General features: G+C 45.3%; 2 protein-coding genes across 4 annotated transcripts in view; one reads left to right on the top strand and one right to left on the bottom strand.

Moving 5' to 3' along the window:
• The first annotated feature begins 1,113 nt into the window (after positions 1-1,113).
• The window catches only part of LOC147105734 (protein PHTF2-like), a 159,190-nt gene continuing 134,007 nt past the window's right edge, over positions 1,114-26,296 (top strand). For 2 of the 3 annotated variants that reach the window (XM_086010407.1, XM_086010405.1), the window contains exon 1: positions 21,206-21,373. The gene's annotated coding sequence lies outside the window, so the exon portion shown is untranslated. Of the gene's footprint in view, positions 1,133-21,205; positions 21,374-26,296 lie in introns of those variants that run through there. The other variant, XM_086010406.1, reaches the window with a different exon arrangement.
• Positions 10,263-11,975, bottom strand: LOC147105735 (transmembrane protein 60-like). The gene has a single exon (XM_086010409.1). It carries the CDS (start codon positions 11,418-11,420, stop codon positions 11,022-11,024), a length of 399 nt encoding a protein of 132 aa, XP_085866535.1. The 5' UTR covers positions 11,421-11,975; the 3' UTR covers positions 10,263-11,021.

The raw sequence follows: 26,296 nt of genomic DNA, 5'->3' as shown, positions 1-26,296 counted from the left end.
CGCACACTGTTAAGAGCGTATCATGCCATCAAGTCAAATAACCATTCCTCCCCATGTAGTGTTGTGGTGGCAGCTCTGAATTATTGTGTATTCTCTTCAGACTTAAAACAATTTCATTTTCAAATAATTCATGTCAGTCTGTTGTGATGCATGACTGCACATAATGGTGTACCTTAAATACATATTGCCTTTGTGCAACTCAAATTAATATTGGATACAATTTCCTGCAGTAGCCCTACATGTGTGATGTAAGAAAGGTCACCATGATCTTAGGATAAATATGACACCTTAGATTCAGTTCAGTTTTAATTAGTGTTGGTTTATGGAGCAAACCTTTCACATAATTTGGGCTGGATTTAAATCCCTGTTCCATTGCATTCTCCACCGTCCCCGTCCCCCCGCAAACTAAGAGCATATCATGTTATCAAGTCTATGGGCATGGGAATACCATGACACTGCATGGGGAGGAATGTTTTTTTGACCTGATAACATGAGTTGATAACAAAGTGGTAAACCTTAACGTGCATATTCACAGAACATACTATTTACACTGTTCTGTGAATATGCACGTTAAGGTTTACCACACTTTGTGGGAAGAAATTTGAATTATTGCCATTCCAATGGTTAGCAGATAAAAAAATCTCTGTCCCTAAGCCATACAAACCAGGGGGGTCCCACATTTGATCACTGCTGTATGCTACGCCAGTTGATCTCAGCTGGGCCAGTAGTAATTATGTTGGCGAAGGAAAGATTAGCTAGGTTTCTGGCTTCTGATCATTATAATGAAAAGTATGGCTGAAGACTGGATTGGGCTCAGCTCTAATGTCTTTGGACCAGGTTGGAGAGACCTGTGGGAGTTGATGTCTCAACAGGACAAGGGGAAAAAATTAATTTACAACGTTCAGACAAGATTCGTGATAGTTTTCAAATTTTTTCATACTCTAGATTTTTATATTTATTCTGTAAAGCCCTTCTGTTCAGTAATGTGTGCTTTTTACTTGGTCATAATTTAACCTTACACACATGTTCACTTATTCCCCTCTCCTTAAGGCATGACTCCTGTAGGACTACAGTTGCACAAGTGCCTTCCAGTACGGCCAAAGTAGTAGTTCTTAACATGTGACCCTAAACGGTGAGTATTCTATCATGGGGGCATCACAGCTAAATTTGATTCTGTCCTTCCCTCTACTCGCATTCACTTTCCGCAGGAGTTGCTAGCTTACAGTCTGGTCAGGATCTCTGGCTGACTTTCCTCTCCCAGGGCCAACCATAGCATCTTTTCTGCCACCATGCTAAGATTGCTTAACCTGAGAGCAATCAAGAATTGGGCCTGGGACTTTCTGATCTGTATGGTCCATTTGCAAGTTGCCTGTACAAACTGAACCATAAGGAAAATTTTGTTAAATAAAAACAGAAAATGCTGGAAACATTCAGCAGGTCAGGCAGCATCTGTAGAGAGAGAAACAGAGTTAATATTTCAGGTTAGATGACCTTTCATCAGAACTGCAAAATGTTAATAGATGTTTTGTTAAATACTTGTGTTTTTGTGGGGGGTTTTAAAATAAGAAATCACTTGCCAGGAAGATTGTAAAGATGGCGTAACTTTCCACAGGACACTTATTGCTCAGTCATTTGTCCACTTTGTAGTAATACAGTACTGTCATAGAAAAGAATGAATCGGTGGACAGAACAATCCTTATTGACCATTACCCATTTTCAGGCTTTGCTTAGAAGACGTATAATCAGAAGAGACATCAAAGAACAGTCCTGCTTTAATCCAGTTGAAGTTGTTGAGTTATGCCCAGATAAAGCAATTTCTATGGTGTCTGAGGCACTACCAAAATCCACTGATGATTGAACACTAATTTCTCAAAGTATATGTCAGAAGCACCATTTGAGTCTGATACATTGGTGAAATTAGCAATAAACAAATTGATGTCAGTAACAATACTTTGAGACAGATGCACTCATCTGAGGTGGGAAACCCTACCTAAGACTTGGTGTATGCTGAGCACTGCAAAAAGTTAATACTGTGGACTAAAAGATTGTAAGCACTTTCACGTTATAAAACTTCACTGGCAGACTGTTCCATTCCAGCTAAAACTAACAGTATTTATAAAATAACTACACACAGCAAATTACTGATGTTGCAAATACTTAAAATAGAAATGGTTGTTGGTATTTTTTTTGCTTCAGTGTATTTCTTGTGCGATCTGATAAACTGCAATTCTTTTGGGAGGAAACAGTCTTGCATAGATTTCCCGATGTGATGTTTGTATGTGGGTGAGATGTATTTTCCCCCAGCACACAGAATCCAAGTGTCAATTCTAGAAACTGAGCTGAAATGAAGATAATGAATGCTGAACTAAAACAGGGTAGCTATGTCTGTGTCTTTATGCCAAAAAAAGCCTTTTATGTTGCATCTTGAGTAATTGACTATTGTCCCCTCAAGATAGCCCGGGATCAGTTAGCTACTAAAGTAAATGAATTTGTTTACTGGCCCAGTCTGCAAACTTGCATCTAGTAGCATTTCAAAGAAATAATAACCAAGCTATCTGGAGTAAGTCTGCCTTAAATATTCATCCAGGTACAGCAGTACTGGTCACTCCTGGAAGTGGTTTAAGTATTATGACTTCAGGAGAGGGCCAGTACTGCCTAATATAACCTGTAACAGTAGGATTCCCTCGTGATCTGAACTGGATGTTGTCTTTCACATGCTTTTGTCCGCTTCTCCAATCATTCTGAAGGTGGACTGAAACACTTGGTGAGGCAAGGCTAGAGGCAAATTGTTAAGCTACTTTATTTCAGACACCAAATGAACATACAGAGTAATAGTCAACCATTTAAATTTACTTCACTCAATCTCACTTCTTGTTTTGAATAATAAACTGATTTGTTCCTTTTGTGGGCTGGCTGACCTGTTTAGTATTCCCTTTCTTTCTAGGGTACATTTAACTGCAGCTCTGGGCCCCAGACCTATACCGTGCAGTTTTTTTTTAAACCTTACTGCCCAAAAGGCTTCTTTGTTCCCAACCAGAGTATGGGCTGTGACAGAGTTCCAGGTCAGTTTTGCCAATAGGCCGGTCAATAAAACCAGCTACCCTCTCCTCCCTCCCCCCCCACCCCACCCCAGCCCTTTTATTTGGGGGGGGGGGGGGGGGGGGTTTGAGAATAGCAGATATTTTTAATCAATGGATGCCATCTTGACTAATAGGCCTAGAGTGCCTATTTTTTCAAAAACCTATTTGAAATCACTTAAACAGAGCTCAATCTTAAAATTCTTCGAAGAAAGGTCTTTTAAAATCCTGAAACATTACCCCCTTAAACAAATCCTGCAATTAATTTTTGAATATGGACATCGACACCAGAAAAAAGGAATTGAACTGACTCTCAATAAAACTAGATGAAGCAGAATAACTTCATGTTCTTCTTCTTGGGCAGTCCCTCGGAACCGAGGATGACTTGCTTCCACATTAAAAATGAGTTTGCAGGTGACTGATGAGTCCAATGCGGGACCTACAGTCTCTGTCACAGGTGGGGCAGACGGTGGTTGAAGGGGTGGATGGGGTGTTTGGGTTGATGTGCGCTGCCTGCGCTTGGCTTCCACTTGCTCCCGGCGGAGAGACTCGAGGTGTTCGGCACCTTCCCGGATGCTTCTCCACTTTGTGCAGCCTTGGGCCAGGGCTTCCCAGGTGTCGGTGGGGATGTTACACTTTTTCAAGGAGGCTTTGAGGGTGTCTTTGAAGCGTTTCCTCTGCCCACCTGGGGCTCTCTTGCCATGCCGGAGCTCCGAGTAGAGCACTTGTTTTGGGAGTCTCATATTGGGCATGCGGACAATGTGACCCGTCCATCGGAGCTGATTGAGCGCGGTCAGAGCTTCGATGCTGGTGATGTTGGCCTGAGCAAGAACACTGACGTTGGTGCGCCTATCCTGCCAATGGATTCGCAGGATCTTGCGGAGGCAGCGTTGGTGGTACCTCTCCAGTGCTTTGAGGTGCCTGCTGTACATGGTCCATGTCTCTGAAGCATACAGCAGGGCGGGTATCACTGCTGCCCTGTAGACCATGAGCTTAGTGCCGGGTTTGAGGTCCTGGTCTTCAAACACACTTCCTCAGACGACCGAAGGCTGCACTGGCACACTGAAGGCAGTGTTGGACTTCGTCGTCTAAGTCTGCCCTTGTTGACAGTAGACTCCCGAGGTATGGAAAGTGGTCCACGTTGTCCAAGGCCTTGTCGTGGATTTTGATAATCGGGGGGGGGGGGCAGGGCAGCACTGTGGCGGGGGCAGGTTAGAGGACCTTTGTCTTACGGATGTTTAGTGTAAGGCCCATGCTCTCGTATGCTTCGGTGACGGTGTTTACGATGGTTTGGAGTTCGACCTCCGAGTGAGCGCAGACGCAAGCATCGTCTGCATACTGTAAATCGACGACAGAGGATGGGACGACCTTGGATCTGGATTGGAGGCGATGGAGGTTGAACAGTTTCCTGTTTGTTCTGTAAATTAGCTCCAATCCAGTGGGGAGCTTACTGAGGGTGTGATGGAGCATTGCAGCAAGGAAGATTGAGAAGCGCGTTGGTGAGATGACGCAGCCTTGCTTGACCCCGGTTCGTACGTGAATTGGGTCTGTAGTAGAACCGTTGGTCAGGATCACGGCTTGCATGTCGTCGTGAAGCAGGCGGAGGATAGTGACAAACTTTTGAGGGCAGCCGAATTTGAGGAGGACACTCCATAATCCCTCACGCTTGACAGTATCGAAGGCCTTTGTGAGATGAAAGAAGGCCATGTACAGTGGTTGGTGCTGTTCCTTGCATTTCTCTTTGTAATTGACATGCGGTGAAGATCATATCCATTGTGCCCCTTAGTGGACGGAGTCCCCATTGCGACTCTGGGAGGAGCTCTTCGGCTACTGGGAGAAGGCGATTGAGGAGGATTCTTGCGATGACTTTCCCTGTGTCAGATAGCAGGGAAACTCCTCTAATTACCGCAATCGGACTTGTCACCTTTCTTGAAGATGGTCACAATTACGGCGTCTGAGATCCCCTGGCATGCTCTCCTCCTTCCACATAAGAGAAATGAGTTCATGAATTCGCGCCAGTAGTGCTTCTCCGCTATGCTTTAGTGCCTCGGCGGCAATTCCATGTATTGACCACGCCAAGTCACAGAGGTGAAGGAACCATTTTTCCCGCAACAGCTATCTGAATCTAATTCTAAATTTATACTTTGTCTGTTTAAAGTTATTAGAAAAATACAAAAATCTTCCTATTTGATCCAGGAGGAAAGCTCTTGTTTCCATTGTATGATTTTTTTCTTCCCTTCCCACAGAATAATTGTTGTTTGCAGGCGCTTGTGAGGATCTGGCTGGTAATGAAGCAATGCTGACAAGGGAATGATCGCGTAGTGGTAATGTCACTGGGCTAGTAATTCAGCGGCCTGGACTAATGATCCGGAGATGTGAGTGCAAATCCCACCACGGCAGTTGAGGAATTTAAATTCAGTTAATTAAATAAATCTGGAAAAAAAGCTAGTATCAGTAATGAAACAATCGGATTGTCGTAAAAACCCATCTGGTTCACTAATGTCCTTTAGGGAAGGAAATCTGCCAACCTTAACCTGGTCTGGCCTATATGTGACTCCAGACCCACAGCAATGTCGTTGACTATTAACTGCCCTCTGAAATGGCCTAGCAAGCCACTCAGTTGTAACTAACAGCTACGAAACAAAATAAGAAACTGGATGGAACACCTGGCATCGACCTTGGCACTGCCTATGGCCACAGCAACGGCGCACCCAGCCTAGTCAACCCTGCAAAGTCCTCCTCACCAACATCTGGGGCTTTGCACCAACATTGGGAGAGCTATCCCACAGACTAGTCAAGCAAACAGCCTGACACAGTCATACTCTCAGAATCATACCTTTCAGCCACTGTCCCAAACTCCTCCATCCCCACCATGCCAGGGGTAGTGGCACACTGGTATACAGTCAGCAAAGAGTGGCTCTGGGAGTCCTCAACATTGACTCCGGACCCCATGAAGTCTCATGGCTTCAGGTCAAGCATAGGCAAGGAAACCTCCTGCTGATTACCATCTACCGCCCTCCCTCAGCTGATGAATTAGTACTCTGCCATGTTGAACACCACTTGGAAGAAGCACTGAGTAGCAAGGGCACAGAATGTACTCTGGCTGGGGGACTTCAATGTCCATCACCAAGAGTGGCTCGGTAGCACCACTACTGGCCAAGCTGGCTGAGTCCTTAAGGACATAACTGCCAGTCGGGGCCTGCGACAGGTGCTGAGAGAACCAACACGAGGGAAAAACCTACTTGACCTCGTCCTCACCAATCTACCTGTCGCAGATGCATCTGTTCATGACAGTATTGGCAGCAATGGCCACTGCACAGTCATTGTGGAGACGAAGTCCCGTCTTCACACTGAGGACATCCTCCATCGTTGTGTGGCACTACCACCGTGCTCAATGGGATAGATTCAGAACAGATGAGACGCTGTGGGCCATCAGCAGCAGCAGAATTGTATTGCACCATAATCTAACCTCATGGCCTGGCATATCCCTTACTCTACCATTACCATCAAGCCAGGGGACCAACCCTGGTTCAATAAGGAGTGTAGAAGAGCACCAGGCATACCTAAAAATGATGTGCCAACTGGCATCTATCCAACAATGTGGAAAACTGCCCAGGTATGTCCTGTCCACAAAAAGCAGGGCAATTACCACCCTCTCAGTCTACTCTCAATCATCAGCAAAGTGATGGAAGGTGTCACCGACAGTGCTATCAAGCTCACCAATAACCTGCTCACTGATGCCCAGTTTGGGTTCTGCCAAGACCACTCTGCTCCTGACCTCATTACAACCTTGGTCCAAACATGGACAAAGGAGCTGAATTCCAGAAGGTGAGGTGAGAGTGACTGCCCTTGACATCAAATCAGCATTTGACCGAGTGTGGCATGAAGGAGCCCTAGTAAAGCTGGAGTCAATGGGAATCGGGGGTGAAAACTCTCCACTGGCTGGAGTCATACCGAGCACAAAGGAAGATGGTTGTGGTGAGTGAAGGTCAATCATCACAGTCCCAGGAGTTCCTCAGGGCAGTGTCCTAGGTCCAACCATCTTCAGCTGCTTCATCAATGACATTCCCTCCAACATAAGGTCAGAAACGGAGATGTTCGCTGATGAATGCAGTGTTCAGTGCCATTCACAACTCCTCAGATAATGAAGCAGTCCCTGCCTGTATGCAACAAGACCTGGACGACATTCAGGCTTGTGCTGATAAGTGACAGGTAACAGTCGCACCACAGAAGCGCCAGGCAATGACTATCTCCAACAAGCGAGCGTCTAGCCACTGCCCTTTGACATTTAATGGCATTACCATCGCCAAATTCCTCACCAACATCATGGGGGGTCACCATTGACTAGAAACTTAACTGGACCAGCCACAAAAATACTGTGGCAACAAGAGCAGGTCAGAGATTAGGTATTCTGCGGCAAGTGTCTCATCTCGACTCCCCAAAGCCTTTCTACCATCTACAAGGCACAAGTAAGGTGTGTGATGGAATACTCTCCACTTGCCTGGATGAGTGCAGCTCCAACAACACGCAAGAAGCTCAACACCGTCCAGGACAAAGCAGTCCGCTTGATTGGCACCCCATCTACCACCTTAAACATTCACTCCCTCCACCACCAGCATACCGTGGCTGCAGTGTGTACCATGTACAAGATGCACTGCAGCAACTCGCCAAGGCTTCTTCGGCAGCACCTCCTAAACCCGCGACCTCTTCCACCTAGAAAGGCAAGGGCAGCAGGCGCATGGGAACACCACCACCTCCAAGTTTCCCTCCAAGTCACACACCATCCTGACTTAGAAGTATCTCGCCGATCCTTCATCGTTGCTGGGTCAAAATCCTGGAGCTCCCTACCTAAGCACTGTGGGAGTACCTTCACCACACAGACTGCAGCGGTTCAAGAAGGCGGCTCACCCCCACCACCTCGAGGGCAATTGGGGATGGGCAATAAATGCTGGCCTTGCCAGTGACGCCCACATCCCATAAAGGAATTAAAAAAAAGCCTTTCCAGTTACTGCTCTTTTCTGGTCCCCTAGTTTCCCCTACACCTATTACCTCTTGCACTTTATGCTTGTTGCATTCTTATACACTATATCCTATGTGGATGTTATTTGACACCTACCCTTCAGCCAAACTTCCTCTCTGTCAAATCTGCCCAGTAACTGGACAAAATGTTTGCAAAAATCCAGAGCCTGCTGTCTTTATCTGTACAACTGCTACCTAGCTGGAAAAACCTCTCTTCTACCATTGAGGAACTCACTCTGGTTTTGGTTAACGTGACCGACCACCTGCATTCTCAACATCACTGACAAGGTGCAATGCTGACCCATCATTGATGATTAACATCAATCATGGCTGGCAGTGATGGGGCAAAGGTGGGGTGGGGGGTACTGCACAAGAAGCTGGAGTCAGAGAAACAAAGAATTTGGGTGGTAGTGTGGCTGGAGGAGGTGAGGGGTAAGGCCATGGAGGGATTCTTTAAAGTTGAGATGCTGACTGACCAGCAAGGAAGAGGGTGATGGGTGAGCGGGATAAGATAGTTTTGGATGAGTTCAGCTGAGAAGTGAGAGGATATAATTATCAGGAAAGGCAGAAGAGGCTGGGGCTCTTTAGAAAATAGAAGGCTAAGGGGTGACCTAATGGAAGTTTTTAAAATTGTGAACGGGTTTGATAGGGTAGATGTTAGATAGGGCCCGGAATTTGCGGTCAGCAGCAATCTCATGATCTCTGTGGTGAGAAGTTTTCCTTTTTTGACATTCAAGTGATTTCAGTGCTCTAGTGGAAATCCCTAGTGGGATGCTACTGTGACGTCAACGTCTAAGCAGAATTGCAGAATTCTCACCGACAGGAAACGAGAAAATGAGAAGCTGTTTTTATACGGATTTATTAAAAATGTTAGAGAGCAAAACAAAGATTGGGGCTCTCACATGGGGATAAGGTAGAACCTGAAAATTAATGAACAAATGTTTAAAAAAAATAAATTGTAATTTTTATCATAATGGAAAAATTTGCCACTACAAATATAAAAATTAGTTTTTCAGGGTCATAATGTTTGTTTAGCAGTCGATATGCTGTTAAAACCCCAGTTACAACTATTGCTGTTAAAACCCCAGTTACAATTATTGCTGTTAAAACCCCAGTTACAACTATTCCAAGGCTTAACATTTAATGAGGTATTTAACAGCAATATTACTGGGGAAAAGCCCACGTTTTCATCAGTTTCACTGATTATACTGATTGCCGGCTATTGGGGGGGGCAGTGTTGGGTCCACAGCGTCAGAGCAGTGAATGACTGACTGCAACTTCAGGATTTCCATGTTTAGATGTACATGCACTAAATCCTGACGTTGCGGTCAGTTTCAGAGGGGCAGTAGTGGCGGACACTGTTAGTTTGCTGTTATTACCCACTGCAAATTCTAGGCCAAGATGTTTCCGCTTGTGGGGAGACCAAAACTAGGGGCCATAAATTTCAGATAGTCACCAATAAATCCAATAGGGAATTCAGGAGAAAATTATTTACCCAAAGAGTGGCAAGAATGTGTAACTTGCTGCCACAAGGAGTAGTTGAGACAAATAGCACAGCTAGATATACATGAGGGAGGAAAACATAGGTTATGCCGATAGGGTTAGATGAAGAAGGGTGGGAGGAGGCTTGTTCAGAGCATAAACACCGGCACAGACCAGTTGGGCTGAATGACCTGTGCTGTACAATCTATGTAAGTTGGTGGGCGAGTGTACCGAATTTGTGGTCGGGGCCAAATACAATGGCTTCAGTCTTCCCAATTTTTAGCTGAATGAAATTGGGACTCATCCAGAACTAGAGGTCAACAAGCAGTCTGCCAGCGCAGGGGTCCGGAGAGTGGTGGAGAGGTAGGGTTTGGTGTTAATGGTGTCCATGACTTGAGTTTCCTTGACAATTTCTTCGGGCTGAGGAGCATTTGCATCTCTGCTCCTTTATAATCTGACGGCCCTGTTACTTTTCTATCTTGCCTGCTGGATGGGTGGGATGAACACTGCTACAATTATAACGATGTTGACTGCACCAGCCTGCAAAACTTGCTGCACACTACATAGTTTGCAGTTGGCAATAATTCCCTTTTGCTCATTGTAACTTGCACACATCTTTCCCAACCTATCTTCCTCATGTTCGTTTGTTTAGTCTCAGAAATATTTCCGCAAAATGGAGCAAAGTTTTTTGTTTTCAGCTTTATTGTTTTAATACATCGTGGGCCTAGAAAGATGTGTGTGCTATTTGGCATTTGTGTAGATTTGCTAATACTGCAATTCTTTGCTACCAACAAACAGTTTGCCAAATAAATTGCGGTCTGGATAAGCCGCAAGTCAGTGTTGTAGCCTTTGTCCGATCACGCTGGTCCATGCAATAAACTGATTGGGTCAATTAGAGGGCCACATTTACCAATCATAGGATGGAAGATAGCAAGAATAAGGCTACTTTCTGAATGTTATAATTAAAGTATTTTATACTTAAGGAAAGTTAAAGCGTTAAGCACATATACTTTAACTTTCCATAAAAAGTAAAGTATATACTGTAGTTACCGACAGCGCTGAATGTGTGAAGTAGCTGTATATTATCAGCATAGCATTTAACGAAATTATGGCAATTGCATAAAATACTGTGTACTGTATTTGCTTGGAACTAACACCTGGTCTAACTACATCCTGTTTCAATCCGTCATGAATTGTATTCATTTACAGGATTTTTAAAAATGTAACCATCACATTTACATAAATATTATACTACAATGACTTCACACAGTGCATGAGGGAAGCACGACGAATGACATTTACAGTCCGGGAGAGTTCTTTTAGATTTTAAAAGCGTTCAGTCAACATGCCTTTCAGGTTACTTCTATTACCTCCCGCATCAAATAAACTGGCTCTGGAGCAGCAATTAGGGTGGCAACCAAAACCTACATACTGTCCGCTTAATCAGTCTTGTCTCATAGAATAGATGTTGTACCCTAGCTCAACCATTGCTCCGATGAGTAAGAGCCAAAGCGGTATAAAAACGAAAGTGAGTTTCATTTGTGCGAATTGCTCCAGTCTGACACACAGCGCCAGCTGAAAGCCGAGTTTCAGCAGCATAGCGCACAGGTACCAGATCTTCTTCTTGAGGTTGTTGCCGTTCCTGTCATAGCCCGCTTTGCATCTCCCTATAATCTTTACGATCAACATGACTAAAAGGATGGCATCGAAAATCCAGAGCGGGATGAAGATGAGGAACCAGTTCCAAGGAGCTTTATCGTCCAATTTCAGCACCACTACAATTAAGAAGAGCAAGGTGAAGAGCCAGGTCATTAAAACCCTCTGCGCTAATGACATTCTCATCTAAAATAGATGGAGGGTCCGTTGCTCGCCTCTCGAATGTCTGCTCAGAATGTAATACTGTCATAAAATAAGTTTCATTTCATATCTTGCATAAGCGGTCTCTGCGCCTGTGCTATTCACTGTCTGAATTAACATCTGCGCGTCGTTTTCTCCATTTTAGTCTTGATGCTGGCATTTTACTTTGGTACATAACATCGATTCCGTAAACCCCGAGGGCTGACTCAAGTCACCGCTTGGCCATCGTTACAAAGATGTCAAGTGTGAATCAGAATCGGGTTGACAGCCAGCGATCCCGGGATCGCTCTCCCCCACTTCCAGCAGGCGAAGCTGCAGTTCAGATGCACGTTAATCCCCTGCGCTCGTTTGCCTCCTGCTGCCCAAGGCCTTTGCTGTACTTCCACTTTCTCCTGGAACCCGTTGCCCGTGGTAAAGCCGAACAATCCGCATCCTTTCAAGGACCCCAGAGCCCCGCCCATACCGCGAGGCGATTGGTGCTTTAAATGGTTACTTCAATGTATCCAGTTCGCAATTGTGAGGTCACCCTGTCAATCACCCAATGCGAGGCACTTCCGGGAACTGAATCAAAGACCTTTTCCGCTACAGTATATAGAGTGCTTTATACAGATGGTGTACTTTTGGTGATGACGAAGTATATAAATAATCAATTTCCATAATTTTACTTACAGTATACGTTTATGGAGGCGTGAAATGGGGAAGAAGTAATTACTGTTTAAAAAAATGAATTATTTATGGTCCCTTATAAGAAGATACACTTATGAGGCGATAATTGAGGATTTACAAAAAATAAACTCCCCTACTGAGGACTGATCGGCTGGTGAAGTCCAAATGGTAATATCTGGCAGCAGTACTGCTGTAAAATCATATGGCTAGCCTATATATTTCCCCAGGTGGAAGTGCCTGGGCAGCTGCAATGGATAAGGCCGCTCCTGTAATGGGATAAGGGCAGTTTACCAATGAGTGGCAAGGGGTGAAATATATGATCACCTGAAAGAGCCCTTTCTTGGAGTCGAGCATTAACCCTTTGCCCTCCCACAGCCTAAAAGATGAAAAGACAGATAAAGGCCAACTGACCCATTATGCCATTTTGCCACTAAGCAACATGACTGCGAATAGTCCCCACCCATCAGCAACCAAGTAATCTGCTTGGAGAGAAAAAAAGAAAGACTTGCATTTATATAGCACCTTCCACAACCACCGGATGTCCTGAAGTGCTTTACAGCCAATTAAGTACTTTTGAAGTGCAGTCATTGTTGTAATGTAGGAAAGGCAGCAGCCAATTTGCGCACAGCAAGCTCCCACAAACAGCAATATGATAATGACCAGATAAACTGTTTTTTAGTGATGTTGATTAAGGGCCAGGACACCGGGGATAACTCGCCTGCTCTTCTTCAAAATAGTGCCATGGGATCCTTTACATCCACCTGAGAGAGCAGACGGGACCCCCTTGGTTTAATGTCACATCCGAAAGATGGCACCTCCGACAGACGAGAGGCATAAAAACATTTTTTTTTAAATCCTGTCAATTAGGTTAAAAATAATTTGGGGAAACCCCTCTCTGACCTCTGAAGGCAATCAAAAAAAATTGCAGGAGATAATAACCAAGAGGTACATTTCCCACCTGTGAGAACAGAAGCGATGGGCAAGTGGGAATTGGTGCGGGATAGGATATGAGAAGCAGAGTTTTGGATGAGCTGGAATTTGTGGAGAGAGAAGAATGGGGAAAGTATTGAGGAAAGTCTGATGGTGACAAAGGCATGAATGAGGGGTTCGGTGGAAGCTGGCTGTGGAGGCTGGGGATGTTACAGAGTGGAGGTCAGCAGCTTTTGTGATGGGAGAGGATATGGGAATAGAAATTCAGCTCTGGGTCAAACAGGACTTCGAGGTTGTGAACAGTCTGGTTAAGTTGACAGTGGTTGGGGAGGTTAATAGTCAGAGTGAGGGAGCAGAGTCTGGAGGAGGCCAAAGATAATGGCTTCAGTCTTCCATGTATTTATCTGGAGATTTTAAGGCTCATCCAAACAATCAAGCAGAGTGGATGTAATGGAGAGGTTGAAGGAGGTGTTGGAGAGGTAGAGCTTGATATCATTGGCATATTTATGGAAGTTGATTTGGTGTCTGTGGATGCCTAGGGGTAGCATATAGTTGAGGGAGAGAAGGAGTCCAAAGATGGAACCTTGGTTGACTCCAGGTATGACAGTGTGGGGTGGAAAGAGAAGTATTGCTAGAGATGTTCTGGTTACAATAAGATAGTTAAGAGCAGAACTAAGCAAGGGCAGTCCTACCTAGGTGGGCAACAGATAAAAAGCATTGAAGGATGATGTTGCGGTTAACTCTGTTAAATGCTGCAGTGCGATTAAAGAGGACTAATTTCCACAGTCACAGGGCCATTTTGGTGTAGAAACTGGATCGGAGGGATTGCAACGGGGAGTTGCTGGAGAGATGGGAATGGAACTGGGAGGTGATGAGGACCTTGCAAAGAAAATTAAGGTTAGAGTTGAGGTGATAGCAAGAACAGAGGGATCAAGGGCGTTATTTTTTTTGGTTTTTTGAGGAGGTAAGTGATAATTGTAGACTTGAAAGAGAGGGGGTCAATGTGAGGTGAGAGGGGATCATTTACTCTGTAAGCTAGTATGGGACCTAGGAAAGGGAGTTGGGTGATCAGGTGATTGATGGTAATTCAGTCAAGGGAACAATTGGTAGGTTTGATTGACAAGCTTGGAGAAGCTGGAGGAAGAGGGGGGAGAAATTAGCAAGAGATGGGGTAATGGGTTGGGGTATGAGACTAGTGGTGGGGCTAGCTAAAGGAACAAGGGGAAGCAGTGGAGGAAATTGAGCAGATGGTTTCAATCTTGGTGACAAAGGAATGCATGAACTCCTTGTACTTGGATTTAGAAGTGAAGGTGAAGGAGGCAGGGGAATGAGGTTTAAGGAGGTAGACAATAGTAGAAAAAAAGAGCCTGTGGTTATCTTTGCCCTCCAGGATAATCCTAGAATAATCAATGAAAAGCAAGGCTTGGTGAAGATTGATGTGGTCAAGCCATAACTGGTCATGAATAGCTAAGCCGGTTGTATGCCAGGTTCGCTCAATTCGTCCACCCTAAGTTGCCAAGTCTCTTTAAGGCAGGTTATACAGTTGAATATTTTGATTATTTATTTTCATTATTCAGCATGTTTATTTCTTTTCTACTCCAATTATTTCTCCATTTTCCCCACATCTTTCCTGTCTTATGATAGTGGTCATACTGGGCTATAGTCTCATGGGTGGCACCAAACCTCTCCTGCCAGTACTTTGCCCAGGCCATTCTTTACGTGTGAGTCTACATATGAGTTTTGATAGGCTCTTTGACTGTGGGAGGTGCCATAACTTATCCCAACACCTGTGGTTATCTACTTGATACTTTGAGCTAGATAAGGTGGTTACTTACTTCATATATTAGGGTAGGTAGTATGGTTATTTACTTGGTGTATTATTGTAAGTGACATGGTTTTTAGATAAGGTTGGACATTTACTTATTTTATACATGTTAGTGCTGGTTGTCAGCCATGACTCAGTGGGTAGCACTCTTGCCGCCTGATTCAGAAGGTTCAAGTTCCACTCCAGAAACAAGAGCATAAAATCTAGGCTGACCCTCCAGTGCAGAGGGAGTGCTGCACTGTTGGAGGTGCCGTCGTTTATATGAGACCTTAAACCAAGGCCCCGTCTGCCCTCTCAGGAGGATGTAAAAGATACCATAGCACTATTTTAAAGAAGAGCAGGGGAGTTATACCTGGAGTCCTGGCCAATATTTATCCCTAAATCAACATCACTAAAACAAATTATCTGGTCATTATCACATTGTTGTTTGTGGGTGCAACTGTGTGCAAATTGCTGCCGTGTTTCCTACATTACAACAGTGACTACACTTCAAAAAGTACTTCACAGAATCACAGAAATCACACAATGCAGATAGAGGCCATTTCGGCCCATCGAGCCTGCACCGACACATATCCCACCCGATCCCCGTAACCCCTACACCAACACATATCCCACCCTATCCCCGCGTATTTAATCCCCCTAACACTGAGGGTCAATTTATCATAGCCAATCAACCTAACCCGCACATCTTTGGACTGTGGGAGGAAACCGGAGCACCCGGAGGAAACCCACGCAAACACGGGGAGAATGTGCAAACTCCACACAGACAGTCGCCCGAGGCCGGATTCGAACCCGGGTCCCTGGCGCTGTGAGGCAACAGTGCTAACCACTATGCCACCGTGCTCATTGGTTGTAAAGTGTTTTGAGACGCCCAGTGGTCATGAAAGCACTATATAAATGCAAGTCTTTCTTTTCTTTCTGGTTGGATGGTTATTATACATGGAATTACAGACGTAGAATTTACAGCAAAGAAACGGGCCATTCGGCCCAACTGGTCTATGCTGGTGTTTATGCTCCACACGAGCCTCCTTCCACTCTACTTCATCTCACCCTATCAGTATATCTTTCTATTGCTTTCTCCTTCATGTACTTATCTAGCTTCCCCTAAAATCCATCTATGCTATTCACCTCAACTGCTCCATGTGGTAGCTCGTTCTACATTCTAACCACTCTCTGAGTAAAGAAGTTTCTCCTGAATTCCTTATTGGATTTATTACTAACTATTTTATATTGATATTTATTAGCATTTTCCGTTTTTATTTCAGATTTCCAGCATCCACAGTATTTTGCTTTTGTTTTAGTGTTGCTCCTTGATGTTTATAGTCAGTTGGTAGTTACTCAGTGTATTACCATATGGTAGGTTGGTGCCTGTCTATTCTGTGGCAAGTGCATGGTTGTAGCACTGTTCTTGTTTACTCGGTGTTTTACAGTAAGGGCCTGGTTACTTGGTGTTTTACAGCAAGGTGCCTGGTTACTCGGTGTATTACAGCAAGGTGTCTGGTTACTTGGCGTATTATGGTAGATTGGCTGTACATTCTATTAAGGTAGGTTTTCTGTGTTACACAGATGGCTGTATATTTGGCATTGTGATTTACAGCTGCTGTATATGCTTGCTAGATTGTGGAAAGTTGGTTTATCCTGTACTCGAAATATTATGGTAGCTTGGCTGAGTAATTTAGTTTAATTGTGTGTACAGCGGGTAGGTGGTTCTGTACTTGGTGTATTGCGGTATTGTTTGTTCTGTGGTAAGTTGGTTTATTGTGTATATTACGGTAGGTTGGCTATAACTCGCGGTATTACGGTAGGTTGGCTGTAACTCGCGGTATTACGGTAGGTTGGCTGTAACTCGCGGTATTACGGTAGGTTGGCTGTAACTCGCGGCATTACGGTAGGTTGGCTGTAACTCGCGGTATTACGGTAGGTTGGCTGTAACTCGCGGTATTACGGTAGGTTGGCTGTAACTCGCGGTATTACGGTAGGTTGGCTGTAACTCGCGGTATTACGGTAGGTTGGCTGTAACTCGTGGTATTATGGTAGGGTGGCTGTAACTTGTGGTATTACTGTAGGTTGGCTGTAACTCGCGGTATTACGGTAAGTTGGCTGTAACTCGCGGTATTACGGTAGGTTGGCTGTAACTCGCGGTATTACGGTAGGTTGGCTGTAACTCGCGGTATTATGGTAAGTTGGCTGTAACTCGCGGTATTACGGTAAGTTGGCTGTAACTCGCGGTATTACGGTAGGTTGGCTGTAACCTGCGGTATTACGGTAGGTTGGCTGTAACCTGCAGTATTACGGTAGGTTGGCTATAACTAGCGGTATTACGGTAGGTTGGCTGTAACTAGCGGTATTATGGTAGGTTGGCTGTAACTCGCGGTATTACGGTAGGTTGGCTGTTACTCGCGGTATTACGGTAGGTTGGCTGTAACCTGTGGCATTATGGTAGGGTGGCTGTAACTTGTGGTATTACGGTGGGTTGGCTGTAACCCGTGGCATTACGGTAGGTCGGCTGTAACCCATGGTATTACGGTAGGTTGGCTGTAACCTGCGGTAATTACGGTAGGTTGGCTGTAACTCGTGGTATTACGGTAGGTTGGCTGTAACTCGCGGTATTACGGTATGTTGGCAGTAACTCGCGGTATTACGGTAGGTTGGCTGTAACCCGGGGTAATACGGTAATCCCCGGTATTATGGTAACTCGGTGTATTACTGTAGGCTGACTGTACCTGCGGTATTACAGTAGGTAGGTTCTAACCTGGGTTATTACGGTAGGTTGGCTTTATCCCAGGGTAATTCGGTAGGGTGGCTCTAACCCAGGGTCATATGGTAACCCAGGATATTACGGTAACCTGGGGTATTACAGTAGGGTGGCTCTAACCCCTGGTATTATGGTAACCCACAGTATTACGGTGGGGTCGCTTTAACCCCCGGTATGACGGTAGGCTTGCTTTAACTCGGTATATTACGGTAGGGTGGGTGTAAACCCTGGTATTATGGTAGGCTGGCTCTGCCCCCGGTATTTCAGTAACCCGGTATTACGGTAGGGTGGCTGTAATCCCTGTTATTACGCTAACTCGGGGTATTACGTTAGGGTGGCTCTAACCCAGGGTATTATGGTAACCCAGGATATTACGGTAGACTGGCAGTAACCGGGGTATTATACTAGCATGGATTGAGGATTGGTTAACGGACAGAAAACAGAAAGTAGGAATAAACGGGTAATTTTCAGGTTTGCAGGCTGTAACTAGTGGGATATCGCAAGGATCAGTGCTTGGGCCTCAGCTATTCACAATCTATATCAATGATTTGGATGAGGGGACCAAATGTAATATATCCAAGTTTGCTGATGATACAAAGCTAGGTGGGAATGTAAGTTGTGAGGAGGATGCAAGGGGCTTCAAGGGGTTATAGACAGGCTAAGTGAGTGGGCAAGAACATGGCAAATGGAATATAATGTGGAGAAATGTGAAGTTATCCACTTTGGTAGAAAAAATAGAAAAACAGAGTATTTTTTAAATGGTGAGAGATTGGGTGTTCAGAGGGACCTGGGTGTCCTCGTACACGAATCACTGAAAATTAACATTCAGGTACAGCAAGCAACTAGGAAAGCAAATGGTATGTTGGCCTTTATTACAAGAGGATTTGAGTATAAGAGTAAAGACATCTTACTGCAATTATATAGGGCCCTGGTGAGACCACACCTGGAGTATTGTGTACAGTTTTGGTCTCTTTATCTAAGGAAGGATATACTTTCCATAGAGGTAGTGCAACGAAGGTTCACCAGACTGGTTCCTGGGATGGGGGGATTGTCCTATGAGGACAGATTGAGTAGACTAGGCCTATATTTTCTAGAGTTTAGAAGAATGAGAGGTGATCTCATTGAAACATACAAAATTCTTACAGGGCTTGGCAGGGTAGATGCAGGGAGGATGTTTTCCCTGGCTGGGGAATCTAGAACCTGGGGTCTCAGTCTCAGAATGCGGGGTCGGCCATTTAGGACTGAGATGAGGAGAAATTTCTTCACTCAGAAGGTGCTGAATCTTTGGAATTATCTACTCCAGAGGGCTGTGGAGGCTCAGTCGTTGAGTATATTCAAGACAGAGATCGATAGATTTTTGGATATTAAGGGAATCAAGGGATATGGGGATAGTGCAGGAACGTGGTGATGAGGTAGAAGATCAGCCATGACCTTATTGAATGGCGGAGCAGGCTCGAAGGGCCATATGGCCTACTCCTGCTCTTATTTGTTACGTTTTTATGTATTATGGTAACCTGGTGTATTACAGTAGGGTGGCTCTAAACCCTGGTATTACGGTAACCCGGGATATTACTGTCAGCTGGCTCTAACTCCTGCTATTACGGTAAGCCGAGGTATTACGGCAGTGGCTCTAACTCCCAGCATTACGGTAACCCGGAGTATTACAGTAACCCGGGGTGTTACGGCAATGGCTCTAACCTGGGGGTATTACAGTAACCCGGGGTGTTATGGCAGTTGCTCTAACTCCTGCTATTACGGTAACCCGGGCTATTACGGTAACTCGGAGTATTACGGCAGTGGCTCGAACTGCCAGTATTACGGTAACCCAGGGTATTACGGCAGTGGCTCTAACTCCCAGTATTACGGTAACCCAGGGTATTACGACAGTGGCTCTAACCCGGGGTATTATGGTAACCCGAAGTATTACGGTAACCCGGGGTATTACAGCAATGACTCTAACCTGGGGTATTACGGCAGGTGGTTTTAACGCAGGGTATTATGGTAACCCGGGTATTACGGCAGTGGCTCTTACCCGGGGTATTACGGTAACCCGGAATATTACGGTAACCCGGGGTATTACAGCAGGTGACTTTAACCCGGGATATTACGGTAACCTGGAGTATTACTGCAGTGGCTCTAACTCCCAGTTTTGCGGTAACCCGGGGTATTACGGCAGGTGACTTTAACCCGGGGTATTAAGGTAACCTGGAGTATTACGGTAACCCGGGGTATTACGGCAGTGGCTCTAACCCGGGGTATTACGGCAGGTGGTTTTAACGCAGGGTATTACGGTAACCCGGGTATTACGGCAGTGGCTCTTACCTGGGGTATTACGGTAACCCGGGGTATTACAGCAGGTGACTTTAACCCGGGATATTACGGTAACCTGGAGTATTACGGCAGTGGCTCTAACTCCCGTTATTATGGTAACTCGGGGTATTACGGCAGTGGCTCTAACCCGGGGTATTACGGTAACCTGGAGTATTACGGTAACCCGGGGTATTACAGCAATGGCTCTAATCCGGGGTATTATGGCAGTGGCTCTAACTCCCGCTATTACGGTAACCCGGGGTATTACGGCAGGTGACTTTAACCGGGGTATTACGGTAACCTGGAGTATTACGCCAGTGGCTCTAACTCCCAGTTTTACGGTTCCCGGGGTATTTCGGCAGTGGCTCTAACCCGGGATATTACGGTAACCCGGAGTATTATGGCAGTGGCTCTAACTTCCAGTATTACGGTAACCCGGAGTATTATGGTAACCCGGGGTATTACGGCAATGGCTCTAACCCGGGGTATTACGGTAACCCGTAGTATTACGGTAACCCGGTGTGTTACGTCAGTGGCTCCAACTTCCAGTATTATGGTAACCCTGGGTATTACGGCAACCCTGGGTATTACGGCAGTGGCTCTAACTCCCTCTATTACGGTAACCCGGAGTATTAAGGCAGTGGCTCTAACTACCTCTATTACGGTAACCCTGGGTATTATGGCAGTGGCTCTAACTCCCTCTATTACGGTAACCCGGAGTATTATGGCAGGTGGCTCTAACCCGGGGTATTACGGTAACCTGGAGTATTACGGTAACCCGGGGTATTACAGCAATGGCTCTAATCCGGGGTATTATGGCAGTGGCTCTAACTCCCGCTATTACGGTAACCCGGGGTATTACGGCAGATGACTTTAACCCGGGGTATTACGGTAACCTGGAGTATTACGCCAGTGGCTCTAACTCCCAGTTTTACTGTTCCCGGGGTATTTCGGCAGTGGCTCTAACCCGGGATATTACGGTAACTCGGAGTATTATGGCAGTGGCTCTAACTCCCAGTATTACGGTAACCCGGAGTATTACGGTAACCCGGGGTATTACGGCAATGGCTCTAACCCGGGGTATTACGGTAACCCGTAGTATTACGGTAACCCTGGGTATTACGGCAGTGGCTCTAACTACCTCTATTACGGTAACTCTGGGTATTACGGCAGTGGCTCTAACTCCCTCTATTATGGTAACCCGGAGTATTAAGGCAGTGGCTCTAACTACCTCTATTACGGTAACCCGGCGTATTACGGCAGTGGCTCTAACCCCCGCTATTACGGTAGCTGGCGCTGTCTGGCGGACGGTTAATCCGCGAGCTCGACCGCAGCCTCACGGTTTGAAGCAGGCGTGATTGAAAAATAACAAAAAATCTGTAGAATTGGCAGTAATTCAGTGCTCGGGAAGGAGAACAGCGATGGAACTGAGCGCGAAAATGTAATGTGCTGGTAAGTGATAACTTCGCGCGCGAGGAGCTGAAAGAATCATTTCAAAAAACGGAATCGTCCTGGACAACTATTGTCGCTAAAGAGATAGCGATGCGGATCAGAAATGGATGAAGGCGCTAGGATTTACTAATGCCTGAAATAATAAGACTACGTATTGGCTGGGCAGAATAAACCCATTTTGCTTTAGCTCTGCCCTCTGTAAATCACACTCTTGGATCTTGAAACCTTATTCTTGTTAGGGGCCTATCGATTAAGTCTCTAGCACTGAAGGTATTTTTTGTTGTATGGAGCTAGTTCATTAATTTTATTTTTTCCTTGGGATGATTCTGTGATGGATGTCGATTGGATTTCAATGAGCGGTTTAAAAGTGAAAATCATTTGCGATTTTATTTTGGGAAAAGGGGTTAATTTTGTAGTGCCTCTCTTTGGTATTTCATTTGTCTGCAGAAAAATGCAAAGGAATTGGGTACGTAGTTACCACTTTTAGACTAAGGCCAGGAAGGATCAACCAACACTTTTAACGTCAGATTTTGGTTTGGGTCATAGTTGAAGTGGCCAAAAGTCTTTGAACCAGAGGCTGAAGGGCGTATTTTTAATTTTTTGCCCTCCTCCTTCTTAACTTTCTATTTTTGAAAATGGTTCAAAATAGAATATTTTGGTATCCGTCCCCCCTCCCCCATCAATAAATATCTGATCTTTTATTGAATTGGCTGGGGATAAGATTAATTGTTGACCAAGTCTTGCTGTGCTTGCTGAGACTTTGGTCTTCACATGGGTGACCTTGGATTATCAGTGTGCAGCATCCACAAGCACTCTCCGAGCCTTGTGTTGGTACTGCGTGGGAAAATGTATACAGTCAGCCCTGCATTCACCTCAGTGTTTTATTTTTAGTTTATTTATGTCATTTTGACTGGTCCCAAACATATGTTGTAGTATTTCCCCTTGAAGGAGAAACCTTTCAACTGGATGGCAGGATTGGATGTTAGCCAATCTGTAAAGACAGATCTGGTTAAAAGTGAACCAATCAAACATGTACCCCAGGTGATAAGTTCACGTGATCTGTTTTCAAGTGCAGTAAACATAATTTTTCTCAGTTTTGTGAATATGATCTATCAGTAATGATGATAGCACAGAAAAATTGTTTTGTGAAAACTGAAGAAAATTATGGTTATTTTTGGTGGTGTTCACATCCAAGAGTTTTACAGTTAGATTCTGAAATATTCATCACAAAATGTTCTCCCTTGCACTCCACTTGCCTGCCTGCTTCTTCAAAATGAAGTGTACTGTTACAGATGCCAAAATTGTGGGAGAGGTGTGAGAAGAGTCTCACCAAACAGGGGAGTAGTATTTAAGTCTTGGATGGACTTGGGCTTATAAAGAGTCAAGAATTGTAGAGAGAAAACGAGTGCTTTAGCAATGAAGGAGATATATGAGTTTCATTTGAGGTCATGTCAATCGATGATGAATTAAGGGTGAAGCAACAATGAAAGTGGTGGCTGTTGGTTAGACTTGCCAGAGACTAAAAGAAATTGGGACAAGATTTTCTTTGCCCCATTGAAGGTCATGAGATCAAGATGTACGTAATTCAGTTGTGGCATTTGTAAGAGGACTGGAATTTGTGAGTGCAGTCTGAAGGAAGTTAATGAATGGAACCACCACCATCAAAAGAATATATAGGAATTGGCTAATCAATAGGAGGATGTCATTTATGTGAAAAAAGAGCAGATGAGAGAGCCATACGAAACCCCTTAATAGAAGAAGAATCATAGGATAGGTTGTAAATTACATCGTTGGTAGAGCTGTTTAAGAGGAAACTAGGTGCCCATGAAATTAGCTTTGATGGGAACTGTATGATGCTAACTTGTTCATCGCGCTACACTCTGTTAAAGGCTTTAGAGATTTCCAGGCTAATGCCAAATGACTTTGAAAAGTATTCAAGAGTAGAGTTCCAGCGACACTTTAAATAAGCAACAAGATCACTAGTGGAGAGGCTGTTGCTAAAAGCCATACAGGCAATAAATGTATTGGACCAAAACCTTCAAGATTAAAGATTGTTTGAGAGTCAACAGTAACTTTAGAAAGTACAGATGTAAACACAATAGAATAGTTGTTGGAAAGATAGGATTTATCACCTTTCTTAGGAATTAGGTGAACACGAAAACATTTCCAAGAAGAATAGAAGGTGGACTTGTGAGTAAGAGTGAAGGTACAGCATAGCACAGGCAAAGTCAGAGGTACTCGCCTTGAGGGCAATGGGAGATGTATCATCAAGGCCAGAGCTGTTAGTGGAGTCATTCGTGTTAAAGATCTAGTGGACCAGACAGGAATAAAACTTGATGTCAGTCATAATACAACAACAACTAGTTGCAATTTATCTAGCCCATTTTTAACGTGAAAAAAATACCCCAGGTGCTTCACAGAGGTGTAATCAAACAAAAATGGATGCTGAGCCAAAGAGGGAGCTATTAGGAGGGGTAACCAAAAGCTTGGTCAGAGGAGGGTTGGAAGGTAGAGAGGCGGAGGGGTTTAGGGAACGATTTCCAGTGCATAGTGCCTTCAGCTACCGAGGACCCGTCAATGGTGGGCGCAAGGGAGGGGGATTCGCAGTAGGCCAGAGTCGGAGCAACAGAGTTCATGGAGGAGTCGTAGGGCTCGAGGATAGGGAACACGAGGCCATGAAGAAATTTAAACATGAGGATAAGAATTTCAATTTGGGGGACTGGGAGCCAATGTAGGCCAGCAAGGACCGGGTTGAAGGGTGAGTGGAACCTGGTGCGGCATAGGCAGAATTTTGGATGAGCTGAGTTAATTCTCAGTCTTTCCCACTTGGCTGAATTTACAAGAGATACAGCCAAAAATTAGGTTGTGTTAGCCCCTGGCGAATTTAAGGGAACGGTAACATAGTGGTCATGTTACTGGACTAATGATCCGGAGACGCGAGTTCAAATCCCACCACGGCAGCTGGGGAATATAAATTCAGTTAATTAAATAAATCTGGAATAAAAAGCGAGTATCAGTAATGGTGACCATGAAACTATCCACCATACTTCCCTATGGGACATGGTGTGGAGATGCCGGAGTTGGACTGGGGTGGACAAATGTAAGAAATCACACAACACCAGGTTATAGTCCAACAGCTTTATTTGAAATCACAAGCTTTCGGAGCGCTGCTCCTTCTTCAGGTGAAGTGGAGAAATGCATAAAGACACAGCTTATATAGTCAGAGAATCATGTCAGATGTTTACAGGTAACCTTTCCAACTGCCATTTATCGCACCTCGGCAGAGAGATAATCACAGCAGTCAAAGGTGTGAATGTTGTCCAAACAGGTCAGTCAGGGAAACATTACATCAAAGAACAATGAGGTGGGGTCACAAGGGATCAAATATTGCAGATGCTGGGGTCTGTATGAAAAACAAAAAAACAGACAAAAAACATTTTTTTTGGCTGGAAATCACAGCAGGTCCAGCCGCATCTGTGTAGAGAGAACAAGCCAATGTCGACTCGAGTCTGGATGACCCTGCATCAGGTGGGGTTACATGTAGCGTGACATGAACCCAAGATCTCGGTTAAGGCCGTCCTCATGGGTGCGGAACTTGGCTATCAGTTTCTGCTCGACGATTTTGCGTTGTCGTGTGTCTCGAAGGCCACCTTGGAGAATGCTTACCCGAAGATCGGAGGCTGAATGTCCTTGACTGCTGAAGTGTTCCCCGACTGGGAGGGAACACTCCTGCCTGGTGATTGTTGCGCGGTGTCCGTTCATCCGTTGTCGCAGTGTCTGCATGGTCTCGCCGATGTACCATGCTCCGGGGCATCCTTTCCTGCAACGTATGAGGTAGACAACGTTGGCCGAGTCACATGAGTATGTACCATGTACCTGGTGGGTGGTGTCCTCACGTGTGATGATGGTATCTGTGTTGATGACCTGGCATGCCTTGCAGAGGTTGCTGTGGCAGGGTTGTGTGGTGTCGTGGTCGCTGTTCTCCTGGAAGCTGGGTAATTTGCTGCGAACGATGGTCTGTTTGAGGTTAGGCGGCTGTTTGAAAGCGAGTAGTGGAGGCGTGGGGATGGCCTTAGCGAGGTGTTCGTCGTCATCGATGACATGTTGAAGGCTGCGAAGAACATGGCGTAGTTTCTCCGCTCCGGGGAAGTACTGGACGACGAAGGGTACTCTATTGGTTGTGTCCCGTGTTTGTCTTCTGAGGAGGTCTATGCGATTTTTCGCTGTGACCCGTCGGAACTGTCGATCGACGAGTCGAGCGTCATATCCCGTTCTTACAAGGGCGTCTTTCAGTGTCTGTAGGTGTCCATCGCGTTCCTCCTCGTCTGAGCAGATCCTGTGTATTCGCAGGGCTTGTCCATAGGGGATGACTTCTTTAACGTGGTTAGGGTGGAAGCTGGAGAAGTGAAGCATCGTGAGGTTGTCCGTGGGCTTGCGGTAGAGTGAAGTGCTGAGGTGTCCGTCTTTGATGGAGATTCGTGTGTCCAGGAATGAGACTGATTCTGAGGAGTAGTCCATGGTGAGTTTGATGGTGGGATGGAACTTGTTGATGTTATCGTGTAGTCTTTTCAGTGATTCTTCGCCGTGGGTCCATAGGAAGAAAATGTCGTCGATGTATCTGGTGTATAGCGTTGGTTGGAGATCCTGTGCAGCGAAGAAGTCTTGCTCGAACTTGTGCATGAAGATGTTTGCGTATTGGGGTGCGAATTTGGTCCCCATGGCTGTTCCGTGTGTTTGGGTAAAGAACTGGTCGTCGAAGGTGAAGACATTGTGGTCAAGGATGAAGCGGATGAGTTGTAGGATGGCATCTGGAGATTGGCTGTTGTTGGTGTTGAGTACTGAGGCTGTCGCAGCGATGCCGTCATCGTGGGGGATACTGGTGTAGAGTGCCGAGACGTCCATCGTGGCGAGGAGTGTTCCTGG

This window comes from Somniosus microcephalus, chromosome 17 (assembly GCF_052327205.1).
Source record: "Somniosus microcephalus isolate GS21.2 chromosome 17, FLI_Smic_1.0, whole genome shotgun sequence".
Lineage (NCBI taxonomy): Eukaryota > Metazoa > Chordata > Chondrichthyes > Squaliformes > Somniosidae > Somniosus > Somniosus microcephalus.
Note: the sequence above shows the minus strand (reverse complement) of the source record. Positions and strands in the feature narration are given on the sequence as shown.

Excerpts from the sequence above, each read along its gene's own strand:
- LOC147105735 (XM_086010409.1), bottom strand. The coding sequence starts at position 11,420 with ATGAGAATGTCATTAGCGCAGAGGGTTTTAATGACCTGGCTCTTCACC.